Source organism: Eretmochelys imbricata, chromosome 11, assembly GCF_965152235.1.
Source record: "Eretmochelys imbricata isolate rEreImb1 chromosome 11, rEreImb1.hap1, whole genome shotgun sequence".
NCBI lineage: Eukaryota > Metazoa > Chordata > Testudines > Cheloniidae > Eretmochelys > Eretmochelys imbricata.
Window position 1 is genome coordinate 83446623 of NC_135582.1, and position 25270 is coordinate 83471892.

Sequence of the window (25270 nt, forward strand, 5' to 3'; positions counted from 1 at the left end):
ATTCCAGAGGACATGCTTCCTGCTGATGATGCTCATTAAAAAAATAATGCATTAATTAAATTTGTGACTGAACTCCCTGAGGGAGAATTGTATGTCCCCTGCTCCGTTTTACCGGCATTCTGCCATATGTTTCATGTTATAGCAGTCTCAGATGATGACCCAGCACATGTTCTCATAGACTCATAGACTTTAAGGTCAGAAGGGACCATTATGATAGTCTAGTCTGACCTCCTGCATATTTGGAGTCGGGAAGGAATTTTTCTCCAGGGCAGATTGGAAGAGGCCCTGTGGGTTTTTCGCCTTCCTCTGTAGCATGGGGCACGGGTCACTTGCTGGAGGATTCTCTGCACCTTGAAGTCTTTAAACCATGATTTGAGGACTTCAATAGCTCAGACATAGGTGAGAGGTTTATTGCAGGAGTGGGTGGGTGAGATTCTGTGGCCTGCATTGAGCAGGAGGTCAGACTAGATGATCATAATGGTCCCTTCTGACCTTAATATCTATGAATCTATGAGTGCAGGGGACTGGACTTCATGACCTTGCGAGGTCTCCTCCAGTCCTACAATTCTATGATTCTGTGAAAACAATGGGAGCTGGTGGCCACCTTCACTCGGGACAGCCTCTCTTCCACATGCCAAAGGGTAGTGAAATAGTGGCCATCTTGAGTAAGGGCATTTTGGCATCAGGCCCTCCCTCACAATGGGAGAAGGTGGCCATTTCGAATAAGGGAAAATGTGCGATTTCATTGCCAGGAATGGTGCGATCATGAGAAATTTTTCAAATCCCAGATAAGCACTGTGAGATCCAGGATAAAATCACCAGAGTTGGCAGCTCTGGGCATTTCAGTTTCAGCATAGTAACAGCGTGCTTTTCATCTAATCTTTCCGAAATTTCACCCCTCCTCCCAGCCCCCGGGACTGTTCCTTCTCTCTGTGGCTGAGGGGGATGTTCCCAGCTCTTTCTGCGACTGAGCTGGGGGGACTGTGGCTGGGACAGCAGGTTGTAAGTGGGGGACTCTTGTTGTTGATACAGATGCCGGTGACCTTTGAGGAGGTGGCTGTGTATTTCACCCAGGGGGAATGGGCCCTGCTGGACCCGGGTCAGAGAGCTCTCTACAGGGACATCATGCAGGAGAACTATGAGAACGTGATCTCTCTGGGTAAGGATTCCTGTCCCCTGGTGTTAGAAACTGGGCATCTTTGACGTGCCCAGGTCGGCTTCTCCCCAGGGTTCTTCCCTGATCCCTTAGATTTCAGGAGAATCAGTCCCATAGTCCCAGGCTCAGCATGGTTAGGAAGGTGTAAAGAGTTTGCACAGTGATGCTGTACCAGAGTCATAAAATCCCCCAGTGAGTGGAGATCCCAGAATCCCCTTCTGCCCTCCCCAAAGGCTCTCCAGGAACATTTCCTATCCCTTTGGTTTATACAAGGGCACCCACCCACCCAGCATACCTGGAAACAGCTGTCTGAGAACAACGGTAAAACTCAGCTCTCACTTCGTTTCTTTTCCTGGAGCAGGTTTTCCAATTCCCAAGCCCAGTGTGATCTCCCAGCTGGACCGAGGGGAAGAGCCATGGGTCCCCAATGTCCAAGGGTCCCAGGCTAGAGAGATCCTGAGAAACATCCCCAGAGGTGAGAAATTGGTTAAACGGATATCATTCTTCCCAGCCATTGTTTTGGTTTGTGTCCCCACTTCCCCGTTCCATTTTCTGACCTTCCCATTCCCCCCACACAGGGACTGACTCCTGTCCGGATTCTCTCTGTCCCAGCAGGTGATGAGATGGTGAGTGAAGAGAATCCTTGTCCAGCAGGTCCTGAGAGAATGGAACCAAAGGGGACGTTGTTGGGAAGGTGTGAAGTGGATGATCCCCTGAGTCCTGGGCAGGGACAAGCCCCAGAAACTCAGTGCAGGCCAGAGAAGCAGCAGGGAAACCCCCCAGGGAAGACACTGGGTGAATCCACTCACCGAGGGGGAGGTTCGGAGGATCCCAATGAGGCCACGATCCAGCCAAGAACCTGCACTAAGGAGAAGCGGTTTGAATGTGCCGAGTGCAGGAAACGCTTCAGTTGTAAAGAACACCTTATTAGACATCAGAGATCTCACATGGGAGAGACCCCCATCACTGCCCTGAGTGTGGGAAACAATTCAATGACCAATCAATCCTTATTAGACATCAGTGAACCCACACAGGAGAGAGACCCCATAAGTGCCCTGACTGCGGGAAATGTTTCAGTCAGAGGTCAGGCCTTATTACGCATCAGACGATCCACACGGGAGAGAAATGGCATAAATGCCCTGACTGTGGACAAACCTTCACTCAGAGAGGGCATGTGATCAGACATCGGAGGACTCACACGGGCGAGAGACCCTACGGATGCCCCGAGTGTGGAAAAAGTTTCGCTTCCACCTCCGACGTTATTGTGCACCAGAGAGTCCACACGGGAGAGAAACCCTATAACTGCCCCGACTGTGGGAGAAGCTTCAGTCACAGCCATCACCTTACTGACCATCGGAGAATCCACACAGGAGAGAGACCCTATATCTGCCCCAACTGTGGGGAGAGCTTCAAAAGTAAATCTGGCTTCAAAGTCCATCGGAGAAGGCACACGGGAGAGTGCCCCTATCAATGTTCCATCTGTGGAGAAAGATACAAGACCAGGACCTCTCTAACACGCCCCATGAAACGCCATATAGACTAGTGCCGGCCACTTCCCCTCCTCCTCTCTCTGCATCTGTAGAGATGGGAAGAATCATGGGGACAATGAACAGTTGCCCAATTCCCTAGAGAATCAAGTGGCACCACTATTGACGTGTATGCCGTGTGTCTCAATAAGATGGAGGCACCAGGCGAGTGACATTATTATTATTACTGTATTGCAGTATTCTCTAACCCTCTCCCATCCCTTCCCGGCTATCTCTGTCAGGGGCAGGCTGAAGGATTTAGCTGAAGTTCCTTGTCCCTGTTTTCAGCCCGGGGCTCCGTTCACATTATTGCACACTGGGATTATTCCTGAAATTGCCGCCCTGGGAGGCATTTTCTCCCCATTTCTGCATGGGGTGGCGGGGAGAGGTCTGAAATTTCTGGGAAGTCAGATGTCTGTGGAGTCTTTATTGCTTATTGAATGATTTTCTCAGTATTGTTCAGTTATTTGTTCCTTCCCCCAAAATAAGATGCAAATAAAACTTCTGGCAAATCTCATTTTCCTGAGCAGCCTGGGAATTTCATTGGTTCTTGAGCTCTGGGAGGGGGAGAGGCCAAGTGTCCCAGACTGGGCAAGTTGTCTCCCTCTGCAGGAATCACTCATTCGCCCATGTTCAGCCCTTTCACTGATGTCTCGGCCCATCCAGCTTTAGAAGCGGGAATGCAGGTACATCCATGTCTTTGCTCTTGCAGCTCTGATGGCCTCTGGCTTGATCTTTGGGTCTTCCCTTCCCCTCCACAAGGGGTTGAATTGGGGCAGGAGAGAAACAGCCTCAGAAATAGAATCCAGGAGCCCTGGCTGGGTGGCAGCCTTAGAGGACACACAGCTGGAGACGATGGGTAGATGGACATTGCCAGATGGGGAGCAGCCCATCTCTGTCTCTCCAGCAGCGTCTCCAGCATCTGTCCCAGCTGCTGTGTGACTCCAGGGCAGAATTGTGACATTTCCCGTGGACACAGAGCAGCTGCAGGGCCAGAACATCCTGTGTGTGTAAGATGGCAAAGCTGGGTAGGTGGGGGTGAGAATAATTTGCCATGCAGAGACCGTATGGGAGGGCAGACATGGGCAGCACGACTGGCTGAGGGAGACTGACAAGAGGCCGGGAGTCGGAGCCAAGGACTCAGGAGTTTTCCATGTGATAAAACATCAGCAAAGGCCAGTGTGATTCTCAGGCAAAGGCAGCCCACAGAGTGGAGCAGGGAGGGGAGAGTCACTCTAGTCTCTGCACAGCTCTGGAGACACCCACCTGGGAGCCTGGACCCAGCTGGCTGCCCTGGGCCCTGAACTGCCAGGATCCTGATATTCCTGTTTCATGGCTCCCATTCTGGGGGATTTCTTAATGAAACAGGACTGTGCCCAAAGAACTCCTGAGAGGGGAAAGTTGCTTCAGGCACTCTTCTGTGGGGCTGCAGAGAACCGGGAATCTCCCAGGTGTTTGCCAGATCAAATTCATTAGTGCCGTATCTTCGTAATTTACCATGCTGCTCATGAAATATGCACACTTTGCAACAGCAGTACAAAAGATAACATGGATAGAGATCCAACCCTGCTCCCAAATGCAAATTACACATAGAAACAGCCCATGAGACAATAAAAATACACCTACAGAAATTAATATGTGGATCCATTTAGTGCATAAAGAAAATGAATTTCACCCAGTTCCTTTCCTGGTTTAGTCACTGACCCGGCAAATAGAGCAACTGCCCGTGTCACTGAAACGGACCAATGTTCTTCTTTTTGAGCCAACAAGGCAAAACACATCTGTGCCAAGGCTGGAGAGAGTTGCTTATTGCCCTCCGGTAACAATGAAAATTACAAAATAATGTGGCAAATCTTTACCCTGGTGAGACCTGCTTAGGCATAAATGGTTGGGCCTCTTCAGTGCCAGGATATTCCCCCTCCTCCTGAGTGAGCCGACAGCCTGGTTTGGAGACTTTGCTCTGTAAATGCCCTCCTTAGGTTATTACTCTTCAGCATTTCCAAATATTGAACGGATGGGACCATTTCAAACAGTTGCTGTTGGTTTGTGCTTGTAGGGAACTCTTTTCATAGGTTTTATGCTACAATATAATATTTTTAAATAAAAACAGAGTTTTAAACATAGCTTTACTTTTTCTTACAATGGAGTATAGTTAGGCCCTATTTCTGAAAGGCAGTGATAAACTCATTTTATTTACACTCTTAAGCCTATATTGCAAAGGTCTGGAATTGGTGGTTACCTATTAACTGCAATTGTTTGCTCTAAGTTTAAACAACGTCTGATTAACACACAACTGTAGTGCTACAAAAGTGTCACAACATTTTATTGGCACATACTTACTGCCCCATTAGTGTCATAAATTTTTTTTTCCCCCTTGCAATTCAAAAACTTTTCTAGGGCACTAGCAATCAACCAGTTGAACTGATAGAGAACCAGAAAGAATGACTGAACTCTCACTGGCTTAAGAATAACCATAAAAAACCCCAGACGTGCTATCAGGAGCCATTTTTCCTTAGATCTCTAAGGGTGTGTCTACACAGCAGTTAGACATCTGTGGTTGGCCCATGCCCTGTGGTTGGCTCTAGTTCCGGGGCTGTTTAATTGCAGTGTAGACTTCTGGACGCCAGCTGAGACCTGGGGGGCTGTGAGGTGGGACAGTCCCAGAGCTCAGGCTGCAGGAAGCTTGGAAATCTACACGACTCTTAAACAGCCCCCAGGTTCAGTCAGGTGGTACAGGCCAGCTATAGATGTCTAACTATAGTGCAGGCACTAAGGCTATGCCAGTGGATAGCTGGATATTGGGTTGCATGTCTGAGAAGAGTATGTTCTCAAGTTGAGAAGGGTGAAGGCAGGGGTTCCCAAAATATGGGCCATGGCCCCCCACTCCTGGGTGGTCCACTGGTGCAACTGCATGCTCCAGTCAAGCTCTTAATAAATGTTTAATACCGTGTGACTCATATAAGCTAAGTAAACGCTACATAAATGTTGTGTTTTGAGCTGTATATGTTGGACAGAACATAGAAAAAACTCTTTCTTTCTTTCTTTCTTTCTTTCTTTCTTTTCTTTCTTATTTTTTTTTAAAGAAGCTGCAATATGGCCAGTTTAATTCTTGTGAGTACAGCGGTGCATATTACTGCAAAGTGACCTAGCAACGTACACACAAGTCTGCCATTTACAACTGTAAAAAACAGCCAGCAGTATTTCAGTCTAATCAGGGGGGTCACTTTTTTTTTTTGGAAAAGGTTTTGAGAAGAGTGCATGGGTGGAGAAGATCATCAAAGTCATGGACCAGCTACAGCAAAACGAAATGAGCCAGCCAATAACATAAAGTAAGTGTAAAAATGTAAGATGAGACATAGTTGAAGTTTGGAGTCTTCTTTATGGGGTCAGATGAGAACCCATTGCTTCAGTGTGTTATAAAGCAAAAGGAAACCTGCACATTGTTTAGTCACAGTGTTATAGTTTATATCGATGTAACAGTTAGGATTATTTTTCCTCCAGAATTGTGAATACTGGGCCACTGTGCCTATTGCAGCTGCACAGGCAACCTCGGGGGAAAAGTTTGGGGACCCCTGGGTGAAGGGCGTAGGCCACCATGTAGAACAAGTGCATAAAATCGTTCATGATGAATTTCTTGTAGTGTTGAATTCAACTTTTGTAAAACTATTAGTGGGCAAAATCCTGAACTTCAAGAATGAAAAACATTATTGACTTAAATACGAAAAGAAATCATTATCAAAGAGTTCAGGGCCTGCCTGGCAGGGCAGCTGATGGGGGGGGGGGGGCAAAGAGGGCAGCTGCCCCAGGGCCCAGTGATTTAAAAGGGCCTGGGGCTCCCAGCCCCTGCCGCCGCCACAGCAGTAGCGGCAGTGACTGGAGCCCTGGGCCCTTTAACTCATAGCAGGAGCCCCAGGTGCCGTGCGCTGGACGGTGCTGAAAGGCTGGCTGGGGGAGGCTAGCCCCCAGCCCCGCCACTTCTGCCTGAGGCCCCGCCCCTTCCAGCATACGTGGGGGAAGAGAAAGGCCGAGCCATGATGCCAACATCCCTCATTTTGTACCCTCAATCCATGTGCCTGTATGTCACTTGCCCAGACATGTCTTGGTGAGCTTCGCTGTGTCACAATGCTGGACTAACCCCCCATTTATATTTACATATCTGACAAGACATACAAGTGCGTTGTCACTAACAATTTACAGCATGCGGTGTCATTAAGAGATTGCTGGCAATGTTCATTTTTAAATTTCTAACTATGAATGGGCTCCCCCATCAGTTCCTGCAACCCTGGCTGGCTGGCAGACCTCTGTGTGAATTAAGCAGCAGGCAGTCTGCCAGGGAACCTCCACCAAGTGTCTCTATTACCCTTTATGGTGCATCACAACCTAGCAGCAGTTATGTGGCCCCACCTTCCTGCTCCCTGGTTCAGCCTTTTATACTGCTGCTTTCTTCTCAGCGCTGAACTAGTGACCTCATCAGGCCCCCTACAGGTGCCAGTGATCCCCTCTGTCCTTCCAAACCCAAACTACTCTGTCCCTCCTCCTCTAACTGCACCCGGTGCCCTGGGTGCGCTCAGTGACCAGGGTGCTGGCTTTCAAAGGGCTCAGCTTGTAGCTGCTAACAGCCCCGTCACAAGGCCATGATTGTGTAGGTGACCATGCAGTGACAATAACACCAAATGTAAACTGTTACCTCGTTATTATATTCAGAACCCAGATCTGCCAGGATCTGCTCTGGACAGCCATGCTGATATATAATTTTCACATGTTCTCTTTCTACCTCATGTGCTGTCAAGTTGGAGCGCATTAAATCAGCCCTGGGCACTCTAAACTGGAGGTGTGCACACTGGCAAGGTACTTAGAGCGCCCTGACACCACGGCTGGAGCACTCCTGGTAATCCACCTCGGCGAGAGGCGTAGAGCTTTCTGCGCCCGGGCCAAAGTGCCGCCTTTCCAGTGTGGATGCCCTGCTCTTTTGCTGCACTCTCATCGGCCTCCAGGACATGTCCCACAATGCCTGTTCTAGCCACTCTGGTCATCGGTTTGAACTCTACTGTCCTGGCCTCAGGTGATCAACTGTCAGACCTGCCCTTAAAATTCTCTGGGAATTTGGAAAGTCTCCTTCCTATTTATTCAGCAAGGCGTGGAGTGCTCTCTGCGCATCTTTCCAGGTGACCATGCCTCCACGTGCCAGGCGATCCACAGCTGTTACCAGATGTGCCCGTTACTTTGGAGTATGCTCATTTATTAGGGTTACTTTTCGGGGGGGGGAAGGGGGCAGGGTTCTGTAATTCTATCGATGTACTGCTTGTGTTTTCATATGGAGCTCTACTTCTCCTTTCTGCAAGTCCCCCCCCAATGGAGCGATCCTGCAGGACCTAGGTTCCCCAGGGCTGGGTTCCTCCAGCCCCAGAACCAGATGAACACACACACACATTAACAGAGCAAGTCTGAGTGGACCGGGTCAATCAGCACTTTCAAGCCAACCCCTTATATGCCACAGGTACCGCACAGGAATAGAGTAAGCCTGAGCAGGCGGGGTCAAACAGCACTTCCAGGCTGCCACCCTTGTATGCCCCTGGACTCAATAGTCTGGATCGAGCAGCACTTCCCAGTTGCTACCCTCGTATGTCCCAGGTTCAGCACGTCCCTATCCCCACTTTCATGTTACAATTGTTCTGGTCGTAACCCACTTGATGAGCAAACCCCACAGGATTTTTGGGCGCTACAGAGATCTTTAGCTTAGATAAGAAAAGCGTTGCTGCAGAGTAAATGAGGAAGCTAAAAACACGAAAGAGTGAAGTTCAGAGAGAGAGAGAGAGAGGGAAGCAACCAGCTTAACCATAAAAGTTATTTATTGAATAATAGTGATAACTACAGAAGGAGAGCCTAAACAGACAGAGTTTGGATCCATGCATCAGAACACTTACTTGAACATAGGTAGGAGGTTTTGTAGAGAAACAACAATGGTTCAAGGGAGAACACTAGGTTTGTTTATGGGTAAACTGATGACTCAAGGGTTTTCTTTAGGCTAGACCAGGGGTCTCAAACTCAAATTACCAGGAGGGCCACATGAAGACTAGTACATTGGCCCGAGGGCCACATCACTGACACCTCCCCCCTGCTGCCCCCACCCCGACTCCACCCCTTCCATGAGGCCCTGCTCCTGCCCCATCTCTTCCCACCCCTTCCACGCCCCCATTCCAACCCCTTCCCCAAAGTCCCCACCCCAACTCCGCCCCCTCCCTGCCCCTATTACAACCCCTTCCCCAAATCCCCGCCCTGCCCCCCCTCTTCTCCACCTCCTTCCCTGAGCACGTGACTCCCCGCTCCTCCCCCCTCCCTCCTGGAAAGGGCTAAGCGCCGCCAAACAGCTGTTTGGCGGCAGGAAGCACCTGGAGGTAAGTAGAGGAGTGGGGACATGGTGCACTGAGGGGGCGGCGGGGGAGAGGAGCTTGGTGGCCACAGCAAATAGCTCCGTGGGCCACGTGTTTGAGACCCCTGGGCGAAACAATAGGAGCTGATCACTCTTGGCTATGGGTGGTGTTCCTTCCAGGGAACTCACAATGCAATTAGTCTCCTTCAGTATTTTGGACATCAGTCAAGGATTTATTACTAGAATTGGTCTGATAACTGCTGAGCTGGGTGTGTGCAGGCGTAGGTTCATTAGCATTTGGAGCAGAGATCCCCCATGATGCCATGCTTCCCTGCTTTTCTGCTCCCAGAGTTCAGTGCGGTTCCTGCCTTGGAATCTCTGTTCTCCATTCTATGTGCTAATGGAGATGCCTCCCTGTCCCATCTCTGATGCAGATGAGGCTATGGGATTTGCCTTAATCTTGTCACCATTGTCAGGAGGGGTCTAGGTGTCTCCCGCCACCCTTCACTGCTCTCTGCAAGTCTTTTCTCTGATTGATTTTGGTTCAAGCAGAGGCTGGAGGGGAGAGGTGGGTGTCCTTCGTGGGTCAGACAGGCAGGATACTCCCCAAGAACACAGAGCTGACTAGTAGCACAGCATGGAGCAATGCCGAGGTGCTAGACCTCTCAGCATTTGGGGAGAGGAGGCTATGCAGTCCCAGCTGCACTCCAGCCGTAGGATTACGATACCTATGGACGATATCAAGGGCCATGACCGAAAGGGGCCATGACCAGGACGCAGTGCAGTGCAGTGTGAAAGTGAAGGAGATGCGGAATGCGTATCACAAGGCGCGGGAGGCAAACCACCACTCCAGTGCTGCCCCCACGACCTGCTGGTTCTACAAAGAGCTGGATGCAATACTTGGGGGTGACCCCACCTCCACTTCAAGGATCGCCATGGACACTTCACAGGCCATGCCAGCCTAGAGTGCAATGAGCCAGGAGGAGGAAATCGGGAGCGAGGGTGCTGAGGAGGAGTGGAGCCCAGAGACAGAGGATCAGCATCCATAGATGTATGCAGCCAGGAGCTGTTTTCAAGCCAAGAGGAAGCTAGCCAGTCGCAGCAGCTGGAACTTGGGGAATCGCAAAGATCAGAGGAGGCACCCTGGTAAGCACCTTTGATTTTGGGAAGTGAGTTGTTGGGGAGAGGAGGGTTGGGGGGCAAGGAGAGTTGCAGAAAGCAGGTTTGGGTCTCTGTGATCCCTAGCAGCAGAACAGGGCATTGATGCACTCTCTCACATCTTGGTAATCGGCCTCACAGATTTCATTAAAGATCTCATGTAGTGTCATAAATATAAAGGGAAGGGTAAACCCCTTTAAAATCCCTCCTGGCCAGAGGAAAAATCCTCTCACCTGTAAAGGGTTAAGAAGCTAAAGGTAACCTTGCTGGCACCTGACCAAAATGACCAATGAGGAGACAAGATATTTTCAAAAGCTGGGAGGAGGGAGAGAAACAAAGGGTCTGGGTCTGTCTGTATGCTGCTTTTGCCGGGGACAGAACAGGAATGGAGTCTTAGAACTTTTAGTAAGTAATCTAGCTAGATTATGATTATGATTTCTTTAAATGGCTGAAAAAAGAACTGTGCTGAATAGAATGACTATCCCTGTCTGTGTGTCTTTTTTGTAACTTAAGGTTTTGCCTAGAGGGATTCTCTATGTTTTGAATCTAATTACCCTGTAAGGTATCTACCATCCTGATTTTACAGAGGGGATTTCTTTACTTCTATTAAAAGTCTTCTTGTAAGAAAACTGAATGCTTTTTCATTGTTCTCAGATCCCAGGGTTTGGGTCTGAGGTCACCTATGGAAATTGGTGAGGATTTTTACCAAACCTTCCCCAGGAAGTGGGGTGCAAGGGTTGGGAGGATTTTGGGGGGAAAGACGTGTCCAAACTACGTTTCCCAGTAAACCCAGTTAAAGTTTGGTGGTGGCAGTGGAAATTCCAAAGGCAAAGGGTAAAATTAATTTGTACCTTGGGGAAGTTTTAAGCTAAGCTGGTAAAAGTAAGCTTAGGAGGTTTTCATGCAGGTCCCACATCTGTACCCTAGAGTTCAGAGTGGGGGAGGAACCTTGACATGTAGATACTGGACAATCTGGTTCCATAGGTTCCTTGGCAACGCTGCTGTGTTCATTGTCCCATTAAGGGTAACATTCCCACGCCATTGTGCCAGTCTCGTCTCGTAGCTAGTATGCGTGGCGATATCATCGTTGGACTCCTCATCGTCACTTTGTAGTTTAAGGAGTAACTGGATTGCCATTTGTGAGGTGTTAGTGAGACCCATCAGCACATTCCTCACCAGGTCAGGATCCATTCCAACAGACCGAAGTGGCAGACAGAGTGCACAGTACAGAAACCATTGAAAGATGGCGCCAAATGGAGATGGAAGCAGTGGGGCTGCTGGGATGTGAAGAGATGAATGTTGGGGCATTGGGACAAGACCCAGGATGCCCCGTGATCCCCCCTTCTGCCTTCCCACAAGCCCTTAGTGGCAGAAGGAGAAGAGGTGCTCTGTGGGATAGCTGCCCAGAGTGCACCGCTCCGAATGCCACTGCAAGTGCCGCAAGTGTGGCCACGCAATTGCGCTGGCAGCGGACAGTGCGAACACACATCAGCGCTTTCCCTGGAGCGCTCTCTGATGGGTGGTTTAACTCCTTGCACTTTACATCTGCACATGTAGACATGGCCTCACTGGCTTAAGCTACACCAAAATAAACCACTCTGGACCACGATAAGCGCTTTGTTGTGCAAGTGTGGTCTTGCACGCGCTCCCTGTGCTCCTGGTAATCCACCTCCACGAGGGGAGTCGATCAGAGACTGTCCACACTAGTGCCTTAAAGCACTTAAACTTGCTGCGCTTGGGGGGTTGATTTTTCACACCCCTGAGCCAGCAAGTTAGAGCGTTTTAACTTGCCAGTGTAGACATGGCCTGAAATTGTTGTTTAAACCAATTTAGTTAAACCAGAGCAAACCCCTGTGTGGATGCTCCTCTTATTTCCTTTTAAATGCATCTTATGGAGGTTTACAATGACCTGATTCCTAGCTGTAGCTCACGAAAGCTTATGCTCAAATAAATTGGTTAGTCTCTAAGGTGCCACAAGTACTCCTTTTCTTTTTATGGCTGATTCAGAAGACGTTGCAAATGGTTTACCAGCCACACACACTATGGGGGTCATGAGAGCCTCACAGACATTCACTTTCCTTTTTTTTTTATTTATGTAACCCTTCTGCCTGTCAGAGTTGGCAGCAACAAGGGCCAGGTTCAGTATCTAGGGGTTCCATTCCAATAACACAATAGTATCTAGGGGTTCCATTCCAAAACCGGCTCAAGCCCCCACCCAGTGACCTGGGGCAAATGTATACCACCCCCGCTGCGCTCCTCCAAGAGGCAATACTTCCCTTCTCGCAAGCACATAGTCTGAATGTGACAAAAAGCCTTTTAATAACAGAGAGAAACAATGTGGCATTATGTTGGGGAAACACCACGAACAGGATTCATAACACAACCCAGGAGCAAAAAACCCACCCCAAGCAAATTGGGGCATGTCCTTTCCCTTTAGTTCTTGAGTCCAGCAACCCAAAATCATCCAAAGTCCCAAAAGTCCAACGACCCAAAAGTCTCTGTCCCTGGTCAGGGCAGCCCCAGAGTCCAAAAGTTTATCTGCAGAGTTTTACCTCCCAACCTGGGTGGAGATTGGGGAGGTTAAGGGGCACCTTACGTGGTCCAAAGCTGATGGCCCCACCCCTCCATGGGGCTCCACTCTGCCAGCTGCCCCATGGGCTGCTCTAGGCCTCCAACAAACTGCTCTGCTCCACCAGCCGCTCCGCGTCCCGCAAACTGCTCCACCATATATCTTCAGGCTCCCCCGTAGTTAGCACAACACTCAGTGATTGCAGCTCTTAGTAAACAGAAAAGGAGTACTTGTAGCACCTTAGAGACTAACCAATTTATTTGAGCATAAGCTTTCGTGAAGTGAGCTGTAGCTCACAAAACTTATGCTCAAATAAATTGGTTAGTCTCTAAGGTGCCACAAGTACTCCTTTTCTTTTTGCAAATACAGACTAATACAGCTGTTACTCTAAAACCAGCTCTTAGTAAGTTTAGCTCTTTTGTGATTTCAGCTTGTAGTAGGGGAGCCTCAGTTCTGGTGCACCATTAGCCCAAAGTGAATTCAGCTCAGCAGCCTGTAACTAGACTCCTAATGGAATCAAAATTAGCTCTGATGTTCCACAGTGGAGAAAGAAGAAAGTGCAATTAGCATGTAAAGCCCTCACGGGGGGGGGGCCATGCCACTAAGTATTAATACCTGTTCCCAACTTCTCTCAATTCACAGAGTTTTGGAACCCATGTCCCTTGCCTAGCGAGTGCTACTTAGTTGATGCCGAGTCCCTCCATCATAACAAAAGGCCAAGTGCAGTTCCACTGTCCTTGTTTCCCATAATCAGGGTAATAACAATTTATTCTTCCTGCCCCAGTAACAGAGACACTGGGGATCCCACAGCAGCCAAAGTGACCATTTGGGCAGCTATGGCTTCATTCTAGGCGGGGTCGGTGTGTCTATGCAAATGAGATCAGCCCCTGAAGTTCTTTTCCACAACTTGCCACACCTCACCACCAGATGTCAGGGTGGAGCTCATCCTGACTCTGCTTACATTTAAATCAGATTTTTGAGGAAAAAACCTATCTAAAGATAGTTTTAATTAAGATGTATTATATCTCATCATGGAACAGGGATTATAAATTCTAATTCTATAGTATGAGTTGTCTCATACTATTGAGACAACTCAATATACAACTCATACTATTGAGACAACTCATATATTCATGCCATGTTTAAGAAAAGTTTTGTAAATGAGTTCCAGTAGTTCATGGAGTAGGGACCTAATCTTATGGGGTTCCACAGGCTTCTGTATAGATTATTTAGGTTAATCTTTCTATCTACCCAGTGGGGCTCAGTGCTCAGTCTAGAAGATACCATCAGAGATGCTTAGTTTTGCTGTTCTCAAACTGTGGATTTGTGTCTCCAGAGATAACATGCTTGTTAACAGCAAAAATGTTTTTAAATAAATAAATAATATATAGAGGTGAGAAATAACATACCTCAACTCTATTGTCCCTCTGCAAATTTGTGTACACAGAGTCAATCCCTTACCTCTCTTTAAAAGTGAAAAGTTTCAAAAAGTTCAATGAATAGAAGATTGTTGGGGGCAGAATAGATCTGGACAAGGAGAAGAAGTCTGGAGATAAATGTGAGAAGCGAGGGACATATGCTTTTTTGTTAAAATATTATGTTTGCTGTTGAAGAAAAAAATCAAGAATACTTAACGTTGTTGTTTTAGTTAAGTAAAACAATTTAAATGTCTGTCTAGTGATGTTCTCCTCCTAATACAGCCTGGCAAGAAAATCCTCCAAATATTAATGATTAACTTGTTGAACTGGAGATAGTTCACCTCCCAGTGACTTCATAGATATCTGCTTCAATTATCTTTAGTAAATGAAATAACCAAACAATCATTCATTTTCTGATATAGCTGTAAAACTCATCTGAAAAGTTTTCAAAATAGATCACGGTTTAAAAATGTATAGTGTGTACCTTCTAAAAATGAAACCTACATCTATCTCTGAGTTGTGAAAAATATGTATTAAGGTTATAACAACCAACAAGAATGCACTTTTATGTAGAAAACCATGATTAAATCGAGTCTTTCTGACCAGTGATTTAAATTGTGATTTAAATCAAATCCACCTTGCCCGCTGTGCTCTTGCCCCTGGCCTCTTCATTCCCCAGGGGGGCCCACCAATATGTTTGGCACCGGGCCCACAAAAAGTTAAACCGGTCCTGCTTAGAGCTACTTCCAGTCACTGCACACAGAGCACGGCAGGCACCACATCCACCAACGGATAAACAGATTTAAAATCCCTGCCACTAGGGAGAGAAGGGAGCAGGAGAGAATCCCAGGGACGAATGTGAGTTGTGTGGCTGGTGCCCAGCTAGACGGTGCTGTAAGGACTGAATAGAACAGAACAGAACATGGAGGAGCGGTGCTGTCTGGCTGATAACGGGGCAGTTGGCCGGATCTCGACTGACTGGATTAAACTCCCAACTACTCATTAAATGCTGATATAAAATCCCCTGCAGCCTGTGCCCCATTTCTCCAAAAGATTAAATAATTAACTCAACCCAGCTGCCAATCACTTGCCCCTTCCCCACTGCTGTCTCCCCCAACTCGCCAAAGGAGCTTCCTGCTCCATCCCGCTCCCTGCCCAGGCATCACCTACAGCACCATGTCAGTGGCCGGGCTGGGGCATGGGGGGGCAGGGTTAAGTGCAAATTTTCAGCCACTCTGTGCCCTGCCTGTGGGGAGCAGGGACCCAGTCACACACAGAGCATCCCCCCTTGGGGGAGGGGGGAGTGACCCCTCATCCTGCTGCATCTGGGACTAAAACCAGATCAGGTCTGGCCAAGTGTCCCACTAGCAGCTGGGAGACCCCGTTTCCAAATGGGGAAGGCTCCTGGCTCTGATGGTCACCACTGACAGGTCAATTCTAATGAGTGTAAAGGGGGAAACAATTTGATTCTGAGACATGAGGGGAAAGTTGGTCACTGGCGGGTTTGAGCCCCTTTCCCTGCAGCCCCCCAACATGGAGAATGACTCAGGGCAACAGCTTCCCTCCAGAAAAGGAGAAGTTGCTGCACTTAAAATGTGAGGGGGGAAAACCCCTATCTGAGAGAATTTTCTGTCAGTAACTCATAATTATATGGGAAAGAGCAAAGCCAGAGGAGATTTTATATCAACATTCAATTATTAAAGAGGAAAGGGTGGGGGTTTAATTGATGTAAAGGTGGAAACAATCTGATGCTCAGACATGAGGGGAAAGTTGGTCCTTTGGGGGTTAGCTCCCCTCCCCTGCACTGGGGTAATGACCGAGGGCAACAGTTTCCCTTCAGAACAAGATGTGGTGGCAGACAGGGACTGGGGAGCCCAGAGCCGGAGAGGATTTTACATCAGTATTTGAGAATTAGACAGAAAGTCTGAGGAGATCTTATATCAATCACCAGTAACGAGAGAGAAGGGGCCGAGCTGAAGGGTGTTTTACATCTAATTTGGGAATTCAATAGGAAATGGGGGAAATCTTTGGGGGTTTGGTCAATATTGGGTTATCAGAGAGAAAAGGTCGAAATCCAAGGGAACTTTCCATCCACACTCAGGGATGTGCTGGGTACCTCGGCCCTGCCATTGACGCGGGCAGCAGGGAGCCACGCCGCGTTACCAGGGCAGGGGGGGCTGTAACCCCCTGACCATAAGGGGGGCGGTGACACTTACTGGGGCCCAGCCAGGGCTGAAGTTTAGATCCCCGCCGTTGCTGCCCCCTGCCAGGTGACCCCCCACCCCTGAAGCAGGGAGGAGGCTGGAGGGACGGCGCTGAAGCAGCAGCTGCCTCGTGAGCGGGGAGCTCTGGGGGGTTCCTGACCCCACAGTCCAGGTGCCAGGGAGGAGCCATCCCCTCCCTCGGGTGACAGCTGCCAGGAAGGAGAGGGCAGCGTGAGCCAGAGAGCAGGGACCGTCCAGCTCCCTGCACTGTGCGGCTGTTCGGCTGTTCCCAGGTCTCAGCTGGGAAACTCCCTAGAGCTGGTCCCCACAGGGCCTGGCCCAGCGTGGGGAAGGGAGGGACGGCCCCATGGGAGCTCAGCTGGCCCCTGCCACTCAGCTTCCAGCCTGGTCACTGACAGTCCCTCAGCCGCAGGACGAGTGGGAAGCCGAGAGCTAAGCTCGGGACCCTGCGTGAGGAGGATTCAGAGAAATCCTGGGAGTGGAAAGGCTGCATCAGACCCAGCCGGCTCCGTGGGTCACCGGCCCCCTCAGATGAGACAGACCTCAGAGCACAGCGCCCCACCAGCCACAAGCGCCCCACCCACAGGGACTGGCCTGGGGCCTGACGTGTTACCGGGCTGGCTTAGCAGCTGGAGCAGGGACACTTTGCGGGGCCATGTTAGTGACCAAACAGACACCAGAGAGGTTACGGCAGCCTCGGGGGGTGGCCGCACAGAGACGGTTCAAACCCCAGTCCCCTCGGGTGTGTGTATTAGAGTCACTGGCTCTGTGCATGGGGCGTGTCTGCCATTGCTGGGGTTTCTGTCCAGCTGAGTGGGGCTGTGGGGCGGTGTGAGAATTGGGCACGTACCTAGGCAGTGAGCACAGTGTGGGGGGTGGCCCCCATTAGCTCCCAGGAGCCACTGCCCTTGGAGTAGCAAAGAGCCCGGCTCACCCATGGGGGGCGGGGGGAGTTCAGCAGGGAGACCCACCCTGGCAGCGGGACCCAGGACCCGGGAGGTAAAGCCCCCGCACTCCCCACTCGCTAGCCTGTACCGGCCAGGTGCCAGGGGCTATGGGGAGCTGGGCTTCGCATGGCAGTTGAGAGGGGACAGCAGCGGGGGAGGGGCAGGTAACTGGCAGTTGGTCGGGGGATGGGGAGCTGGGCTGGGAGGGGGCAGCAACTGGGACAGGGGGGCCTGGGGCTGAACTAGGGTTGCCAACTCTCCTGGACTGGGTGGACCGGACACTACTGGCGCAAACAGGGACGCCGTCGCTGCAAAATGGCATCCGGTCTGTCCGGTCCGGGAGAGTTGGCAACCCTAGGCTGAACAGTTTCCTTTGGGGATATTTGAGAGTTAGGGGGGAAATGGGGCAGAACCTGATTGGGGGGTGGTCATAGATCAATATTCAATAATGTGAGAGAAAAGGGAAATCTAGGGGGATTTTTTTCTCCATATTTGATAATTAGAGACAAAAAGAGGCAAAATGGGAGATAATTTTCTTTTCAATAGTTCAAGTGACAAAACCTGAGGTGATTTTATTTCCAAGTGAGAGAAAATGGCAAAAACTCTAGGTGACGACACGTGTCCAGTAACTTATAAACTGGCCGTTCCTGAAGCTGAGCCGAAGAGGGGAGAATAACTAGGGGGCTGAGCCCCTTTGTGCATCTCTCGGGGCACAGGGGAGGCCTGACAAGTTCCTGGAGCTTTTCCATCCTGAAAAAAAGAACCATTCTGTCGTTTGTCTGTTTCCCTCCAGCAGCCTCCAGGCAGTGGAGCCTGGTCTTCCCTGCTGCTTCTGGGGCTGGTTGGGGACCCCCACTTATGTCAGAAGGTTTCTTATTGGAAATGGAGAGGCTGAATCTGGAACAAGCAGATCTTTTCCCCCAGGTGTTCTGCAGTTGAATAAGTGTCACAAAAACAAACAAATAAAAAAATCCGCTTGAACTGACAGAATGAAACTAACTCCCTCTCTCAGTCCATTTAAGGCCACGCGTTTAAAAGTATGTAGGCACCTAAAGATGCAGATAGATGCCTAGTGGGATTTTCAAAAGTGTCTGGGTGCCTAATGACCATTAATTTCTTATGTATTAACAAGCACCTATAACTGAGGGACCTTAGCGTTGTAGCAACCCCGGCAGTCTGTAGCAAAACTGCAATTGTCCCTGCCTCAGTTTCCCTTACCTGGTTCAGGGATTAAACCTAGATCTGTCAGTCTTTAGCTGTAACTCCAGTCCTCCGGCTGATTTACTTGAGTCTTTTTGCTTTCAAGCTGAAAGGAGTCTTGCCCCACCCTGAGTGCTCCTGGCTCCTTTAGTGGACCTTTGCTCAAGAGACCCAGAAGTTTGGGCCTTTGTCTCAGGGCCTCTCCTGACCCCTTTTCCGCTACTCCTCCTGTACAGATTTCTTCCCTTCTTACTTCAAATTACAGAAATACAGTAAATTACAGCAGGAACACAAAGGCAAAGTTCACTATTCCTGTTCCTGTTACCACCTCTGGTCAGGGTTCTCAGCAGTCTCTACCACATCCGTTCCTAGGTGGTAGTGGGACCCAGGCCCATCCTCTCCTCTGGGTCCCAGCTCAGGGAGCCTGAGTGATGCAGTCAGGGACTGTATTTAAATCACCTCCTGTCTCAGGGCCTTGCACGCACCTCCTGCCTGGTAACCTTCTCTGGTTCTGGCAGAGAACTGCTTTCTGTGGGCAGGGCTGGATTAAGACCTTTAGAGGCCTTACGCACTGAAAAGATTATGGTGCCCCCCTATATGTAATTCAAAATAAAAACAATACCATACTGTAAAATAAAATTGTATTTTTCGAAATGACACTAAACTTACACGTATGCTGAATTTAAAATAGCTTCTTTCTAGATTTTCTGATTGCAAGATTCTGGATAAGCTCATCGAAGCTGACTCGATGAAGCATGTCCGCTTCCATACACAATCGGGAAAGTGAATCAAGTCTGTCCTGACATGTTGTTCTCTGAGGGTTTTTTATTCTTTTCAGCTGAGAAAAAGAGCTTTCTGCAGAGCAGTTAGTTATCATCAATGTTAGAAAAACACGTCGTGCGATCTCTACATTGGGAAATAGAATCATAGAATCATAGAATATCAGGGTTGGAAGGGACCCCAGAAGGTCATCTAGTCCAACCCCCTGCTCAAAGCAGGACCAATTCCCAGTTAAATCATCCCAGCCAGGGCTTTGTCAAGCCTGACCTTAAACACCAATAAGGAAGGAGATTCTACCACCTCCCTAGGTAACGCATTCCAGTGTTTCACCACCCTCATAGTGAAAAAGTTTTTCCTAATATTCAATCTAAATCTCCCCCACTGCAACTTGAGACTATTACTCCTCGTTCTGTCATCTGCTACCATTGAGAAGAGTCTAGAGCCATCCTCTTTGGAACCCCCTTTCAGGTAGTTGAAAGCAGCTATCAAATCCCCCCTCATTCTTCTCTTCTGCAGGCTAAACAATCCCAGCTCCCTCAGTCTCTCCTCATAAGTCATGTGTTCTAGACCCCTAATCATTTTTGTTGCCCTTCGCTGGACTCTCTCCAATTTATCCACATCCTTCTTGTAGTGTGGGGCCCAAAACTGGACACAGTACTCCAGATGAGGCCTCACCAATGTCGAATAGAGGGGAACGATCACGTCCCTCGATCTGCTCGCTATGCCCCTACTTATACATCCCAAAATGCCATTGGCCTTCTTGGCAACAAGGGCACACTGCTGACTCATATCCAGCTTCTCATCCACTGTCACCCCTAGGTCCTTTTCCACAGAACTGCTGCCTAGCCATTCGGCCCCTAGTCTGTAGCGGTGCATTGGATTCTTCCGTTCTAAGTGCAGGACCCTGCACTTATCCTTATTGAACCTCATCAGATTTCTTTTGGCCCAATCCTCCAATTTGTCTAGGTCCTTCTGTATCCTATCCCTCCCCTCCAGCGTATCTACCACTCCTCCCAGTTTAGTATCATCCGCAAATTTGCTGAGAGTGCAATCTACACCATCCTCCAGATCATTTATGAAGATATTGAACAAAACCGGCCCCAGGACCGACCCCTGGGGCACTCCACTTGACACCGGCTGCCAACTAGACATGGAGCCATTGATCACTACCCATTGAGCCCAACAATCTAGCCAGCTTTCTACCCACCTTATAGTGCATTCATCCAGCCCATACTTCCTTAACTTGCTGACAAGAATACTGTGGGAGACCGTGTCAAAAGCTTTGCTAAAGTCAAGAAACAATACATCCACTGCTTTCCCTTCATCCACAGAACCAGTAATCTCATCATAAAAGGCGATTAGATTAGTCAGGCATGACCTTCCCTTGGTGAATCTATGCTGGCTGTTCCTGATCACTTTCCTCTCATGCAAGTGTTTCAGGATTGATTCTTTGAGGACCTGCTCCATGATTTTTCCAGGGACTGAGGTGAGGCTGACTGGCCTGTAGTTCCCAGGATCCTCCTTCTTCCCTTTTTTAAAGATTGGCACTACATTAGCCTTTTTCCAGTCATCCGGGACTTCCCCCGTTCACCACGAGTTTTCAAAGATAATGGCCAATGGCTCTGCAATCACAGCCGCCAATTCCTTCAGCACTCTCGGATGCAACTCGTCCGGCCCCATGGACTTGTGCACGTCCAGCTTTTCTAAATAGTCCCTAACCACCTCTATCTCCACAGAGGGCTGGCCATCTCTTCCCCATTTTGTGATGCCCAGCGCAGCAGTCTGGGAGCTGACCTTGTTAGTGAAGACAGAGGCAAAAAAAGCATTGAGTACATTAGCTTTTTCCACATCCTCTGTCACTAGCTTGCCTCCCTCATTCAGTAAGGGGCCCACACTTTCCTTGGCTTTCTTCTTGTTGCCAACATACCTGAAGAAACCCTTCTTGTTACTCTTGACATCTCTTGCTAGCTGCAGCTCCAGGTGCGATTTGGCCCTCCTGATATCATTCCTACATGCCCGAGCAATATTTTTATACTCTTCCCTGGTCATATGTCCAACCTTCCACTTCTTGTAAGCTTCTTTTTTATGTTTAAGATCCGCTAGGATTTCACCATTAAGCCAAGCTGGTCGCCTGTCATATTTACTATTCTTTCGACTCATCGGGATGGTTTGTCCCTGTAACCTCAACAGGGATTCCTTGAAATACAGCCAGTTCTCCTGGACTCCTTTCCCCTTCATGTTAGTCCCCCAGGGGATCCTGGCCATCCGTTCCCTGAGGGAGTCGAAGTCTGCTTTCCTGAAGTCCAGGGTCCGTATCCTGCTGCTTACCTTTCTTCCCTACGTCAGGATCCTGAACTCAACCAACTCATGGTCACTGCCTCCCAGATTCCCATCCACTTTTGCTTCCCCCACTAATTCTACCCGGTTTGTGAGCAGCAGGTCAAGAAAAGCGCCCCCCCTAGTTGGCTCCTCTAGCACTTGCGCCAGGAAATTGTCCCCTACGCTTTCCAAAAACTTCCTGGATTGTCTATGCACTGCTATATTGCTCTCCCAGCAGATATCAGGAAAATTAAAGTCACCCATGAGAATCAGGGCATGCGATCTAGTAGCTTCCGTGAGCTGCCGGAAGAAAGCCTCATCTACCTCATCCCCCTGGTCCGGTGGTCTATAGCAGACTCCCACCACTACATCAGTCTTGTTGCACACACTTCTATTCCATTGTATTCCGTCTTTCAGTATTGTGTCATGAAGATCAATGTGACTGAATTTCATTTTTCCTGCTTCATTAAACTTTGCATGCATATAACAGTGGAACTGCCGTACTTCTCCACAGAGATTCATGTTCAAGTCAACAGAGTATGAGTCAACTATCTCCTGGGAACCTTGTGAATATTGTTCATCAGATAAGTCCATAGCATTTAGAAAAGAAAATCTACTTGATACTTCTTTGTACACTTCACTTCTCCTCTTCATATGAGCTTCAAGTGTATCAATTATAGTGTAGTAAGTAGATACACGAAATTTGTCTCTAGAATTCAATGCTGTTTCTGTTGCACTGCTATAATTTGCTTGTTTTTTCCTGATTCGCTTGTGGGACTGGGCTTTTTGTAGTTAGTATCAGGCAAGATATCTTTTGATATGTCTTCAAATCTTTCAAAATCATTCCTCAAAGTGTGTAAGTGGTCTGCTAATGATTGACAGAGGTCTGCACATGTTTTCAAATCCAATTCTTTTTCTTTGAGAGCTTGACTTGTGTGGTAAAAGTGTTGTAAAATTTCATTCATCATGGTCAACATGAATACAAACTCTAGTTCTTGCATCTTGTTTGCAATATTTCTGCCTCTCGTATAGTTTCTCCCTTTTGTGATTGGTCTTCAGCTATACTTTCTAATGCATCCACAGTCTTTGAGTAGGACTCCAGAATTGCACTTGCTGCCACTGCATGTGCCTCCCAGCAAGTATTAGAAAGAGATTTCAACACACCATCATTGCCCAAATATGTTTTAAGAATTGCCCATCAGTGTGTTAAGGCAGAGAAAAAAGTATAAAGTAACTAGACTGTTGAGAAAAAAAACTTACTGCCACTGGACAACAATCAACAGCACTGCGGCCAACAAGATTGAGAGAGTGTGCAGCACATGGTATGAATATGGCATATTTGTTCTGTTCTAAAAGCTTCTTCTGCATTCCTTGATAACGCCCTGACATGTTGGCAGCGTTGTCATAAGATTGACCTCTGCACTTTGAGAAATCTATTTTGCAAACTTGGCACAGATAATGCAGTACTTGATTTGCCATTTCTTCACCAGTGTGGCTTTTCAAATTGAGGAATGTTATAAATTGTTCAACTGGTTTTCCATCTGTGGGAGACACATATCTTAGTACAATACTCAATTGATCAATATGTGAAAGATCAGGTGTAGAGTCGACAGATAACTGAAGTACCCAGCAGTACTTATTTCATCCACAATAGCTGAACTAACTTTGTCACTCATTAGACCAATGAGCTCATCACATACTGTCCTGGATAAGTATGATGGGTTACCTTTGCCAGCGTTCCCATATTTTGAGATATGGCCTGCTAAAAATGTGCCAGACTGAGCCACAAGTTCCAACAATCCCAAGAAATTTCCATTCTGCAATGATCCAAATGTGTCATTTGATCCCCGGAAAGGCAGACCATGTTCAGCTAATGTTTGAACAACTGCTATAACACGCTGCAAAACATGTTGCCAGTATTCACACTCCCCTTTAATTTGTTCTTCCAATTTTTGTGTCAATCCAAAGCCCTGTCTTTGATTTAAACATGTCAACATTGAATCTCTGTCAGTAGTGCTATTTTCATGTTGTTCAATTAAAACAGTATTCCACCAGTCACTAAATCCATCTGCCGCAAACCAGGATGTTGAAGGGTCATATGCAAAAAGTTTGCAAACAAAACAGTACACAGACCGCATTGATGGTGAATACAGTAGCCATTCTCAAGTATATTTCTCACTATTCGCTTTCATGCTGAAAAATATTTTTTGTGGACAATATCTTGTTTGTTTGCCAGTGGTAAAAGTCCGACATGATTTCTCAAATGGCTCAGTGTGGTATTGACAGTCATTTGGTCCACGATCTATCTAGTAAGCTACATCATCGGTTCTGAAATCAACCCACATCCCAGGATCTTTTCTCCTATTATTTACAGCATGAGCAGATTCAGTCTCTGACACATCCACACCTTCTAGAACAATGTCTGTTTTACCACCAGGAGTAGGATGATCAGTTACAGTCTCTGACACATCCACATGTTCTGGAATGGTGTTTGTTTCACCAATAGAAGAAGGGCCAGTTTCTGAGTGTGTAGTGGAGTGTAAGGAAGTCTAACAAAGTTCTGATTTTTCCCATGATGACTACTTTAATGCTTTTTTTGAAATATCAAATATCAAATTTTTAAAAAAAAAAAAATCTAATTTTTTTTGATGCCCCCTGCTTTGCTGGTGCCCTAAGCACGTGCTTAGTCTGCCTGTTGGGTAAACCAGCCCTGTCTGTGGCCAGCTCCCTCCAGGCCTCTCCTTCCCTGGGTCTCCCTGTAGCTCCCCCAGGCAGATCCTGAGCAGAGCTGAGAGCTGGGTGAGGGCAGCAGCTTCACTGATGTTCACACAGCTCAGAGCCCTCCTGCAGGCACACGAACAACAAAGGGCAGATTCCCAGGGGCAGCGAGATCAAAGGCTCCTGGGGCCCTTTGTGCAGTTTTGCTTTCGTGCAGGCCCCAGCACTTTCCCCCAGGTCTCTCTCACCACCTAGAGCCTCCAGCTCAGGAGCTGGTGTCAGCAGAGCCAAGCGCTGCCTGGGGGGCTGGTTCCAGCCACAGGAAACCCATCCTGGGCTGGGCACAGAAAGGGGCTTTAATGAAGGTCTCTCCTTGGCACAGACCCCCCTGGGGAGCAGCAGCTGATTAGCCTGGGATCCCAAATCACAATGAAGGCAGCAGCATCATGTAACAGACTTTATCACTAACTCAGGGCTTGTCTACACTGGCAAGTTTTGTCACCAAAAACTGCCTTTTGGCGACAAAACAGCAAGAGCGTACAAACTGAAATGGGACTTTTGTCGGAAAAAACGCGCAGTTTGGCGACAAAAAACTTCAACCTCTGTGAGAGACTTTTGTCTTTTCCCCTCCCTTTATTGTCAACAAACAGCCAGGGTAGACAGCACGCCTTTTTTTGCTTTTATTGGCCTCCAGAAAGTGTTCCACAATACCCATGCTGCCACTCTGTTCAGCAGTTTGAACTCCGCTGCCCTTTAGGCAATCCACCTTGCAAGCCCTGGGAATTTTAAATCCCATTTCCTGCTTGCTGGCTCAGTGTGAAGAGGTGTCCTGGTATCTTCCCAGGTGTTGCTGGCACAGAGTGCCCGAGGCAAGCAACAGCAGG

At 48.3% G+C, this 25270-nt stretch overlaps 2 protein-coding genes across 2 annotated transcripts in view; both read left to right on the forward strand.

Moving 5' to 3' along the window:
- Window positions 1-995: 995 nt before the first annotated feature.
- On the forward strand, window positions 996-1871 carry LOC144271997 (zinc finger protein 621-like). The gene is made up of 3 exons (XM_077829737.1): window positions 996-1159; window positions 1518-1631; window positions 1735-1871. The coding sequence occupies exons 1-3, from the start codon at window positions 1033-1035 to the stop codon at window positions 1773-1775; spliced, it is 282 nt and encodes a 93-aa protein (XP_077685863.1). The 5' UTR covers window positions 996-1032; the 3' UTR covers window positions 1776-1871.
- Window positions 1780-25270, forward strand: part of LOC144271891 (uncharacterized) — a 132176-nt gene continuing 108685 nt past the window's right edge. The window contains exons 1-2 of the mRNA XM_077829493.1: window positions 1780-2131; window positions 2191-2544. Coding sequence (XP_077685619.1) covers window positions 1780-2131; window positions 2191-2544 — 706 coding nt within the window. The remainder of the gene's footprint in view (window positions 2132-2190; window positions 2545-25270) is intronic.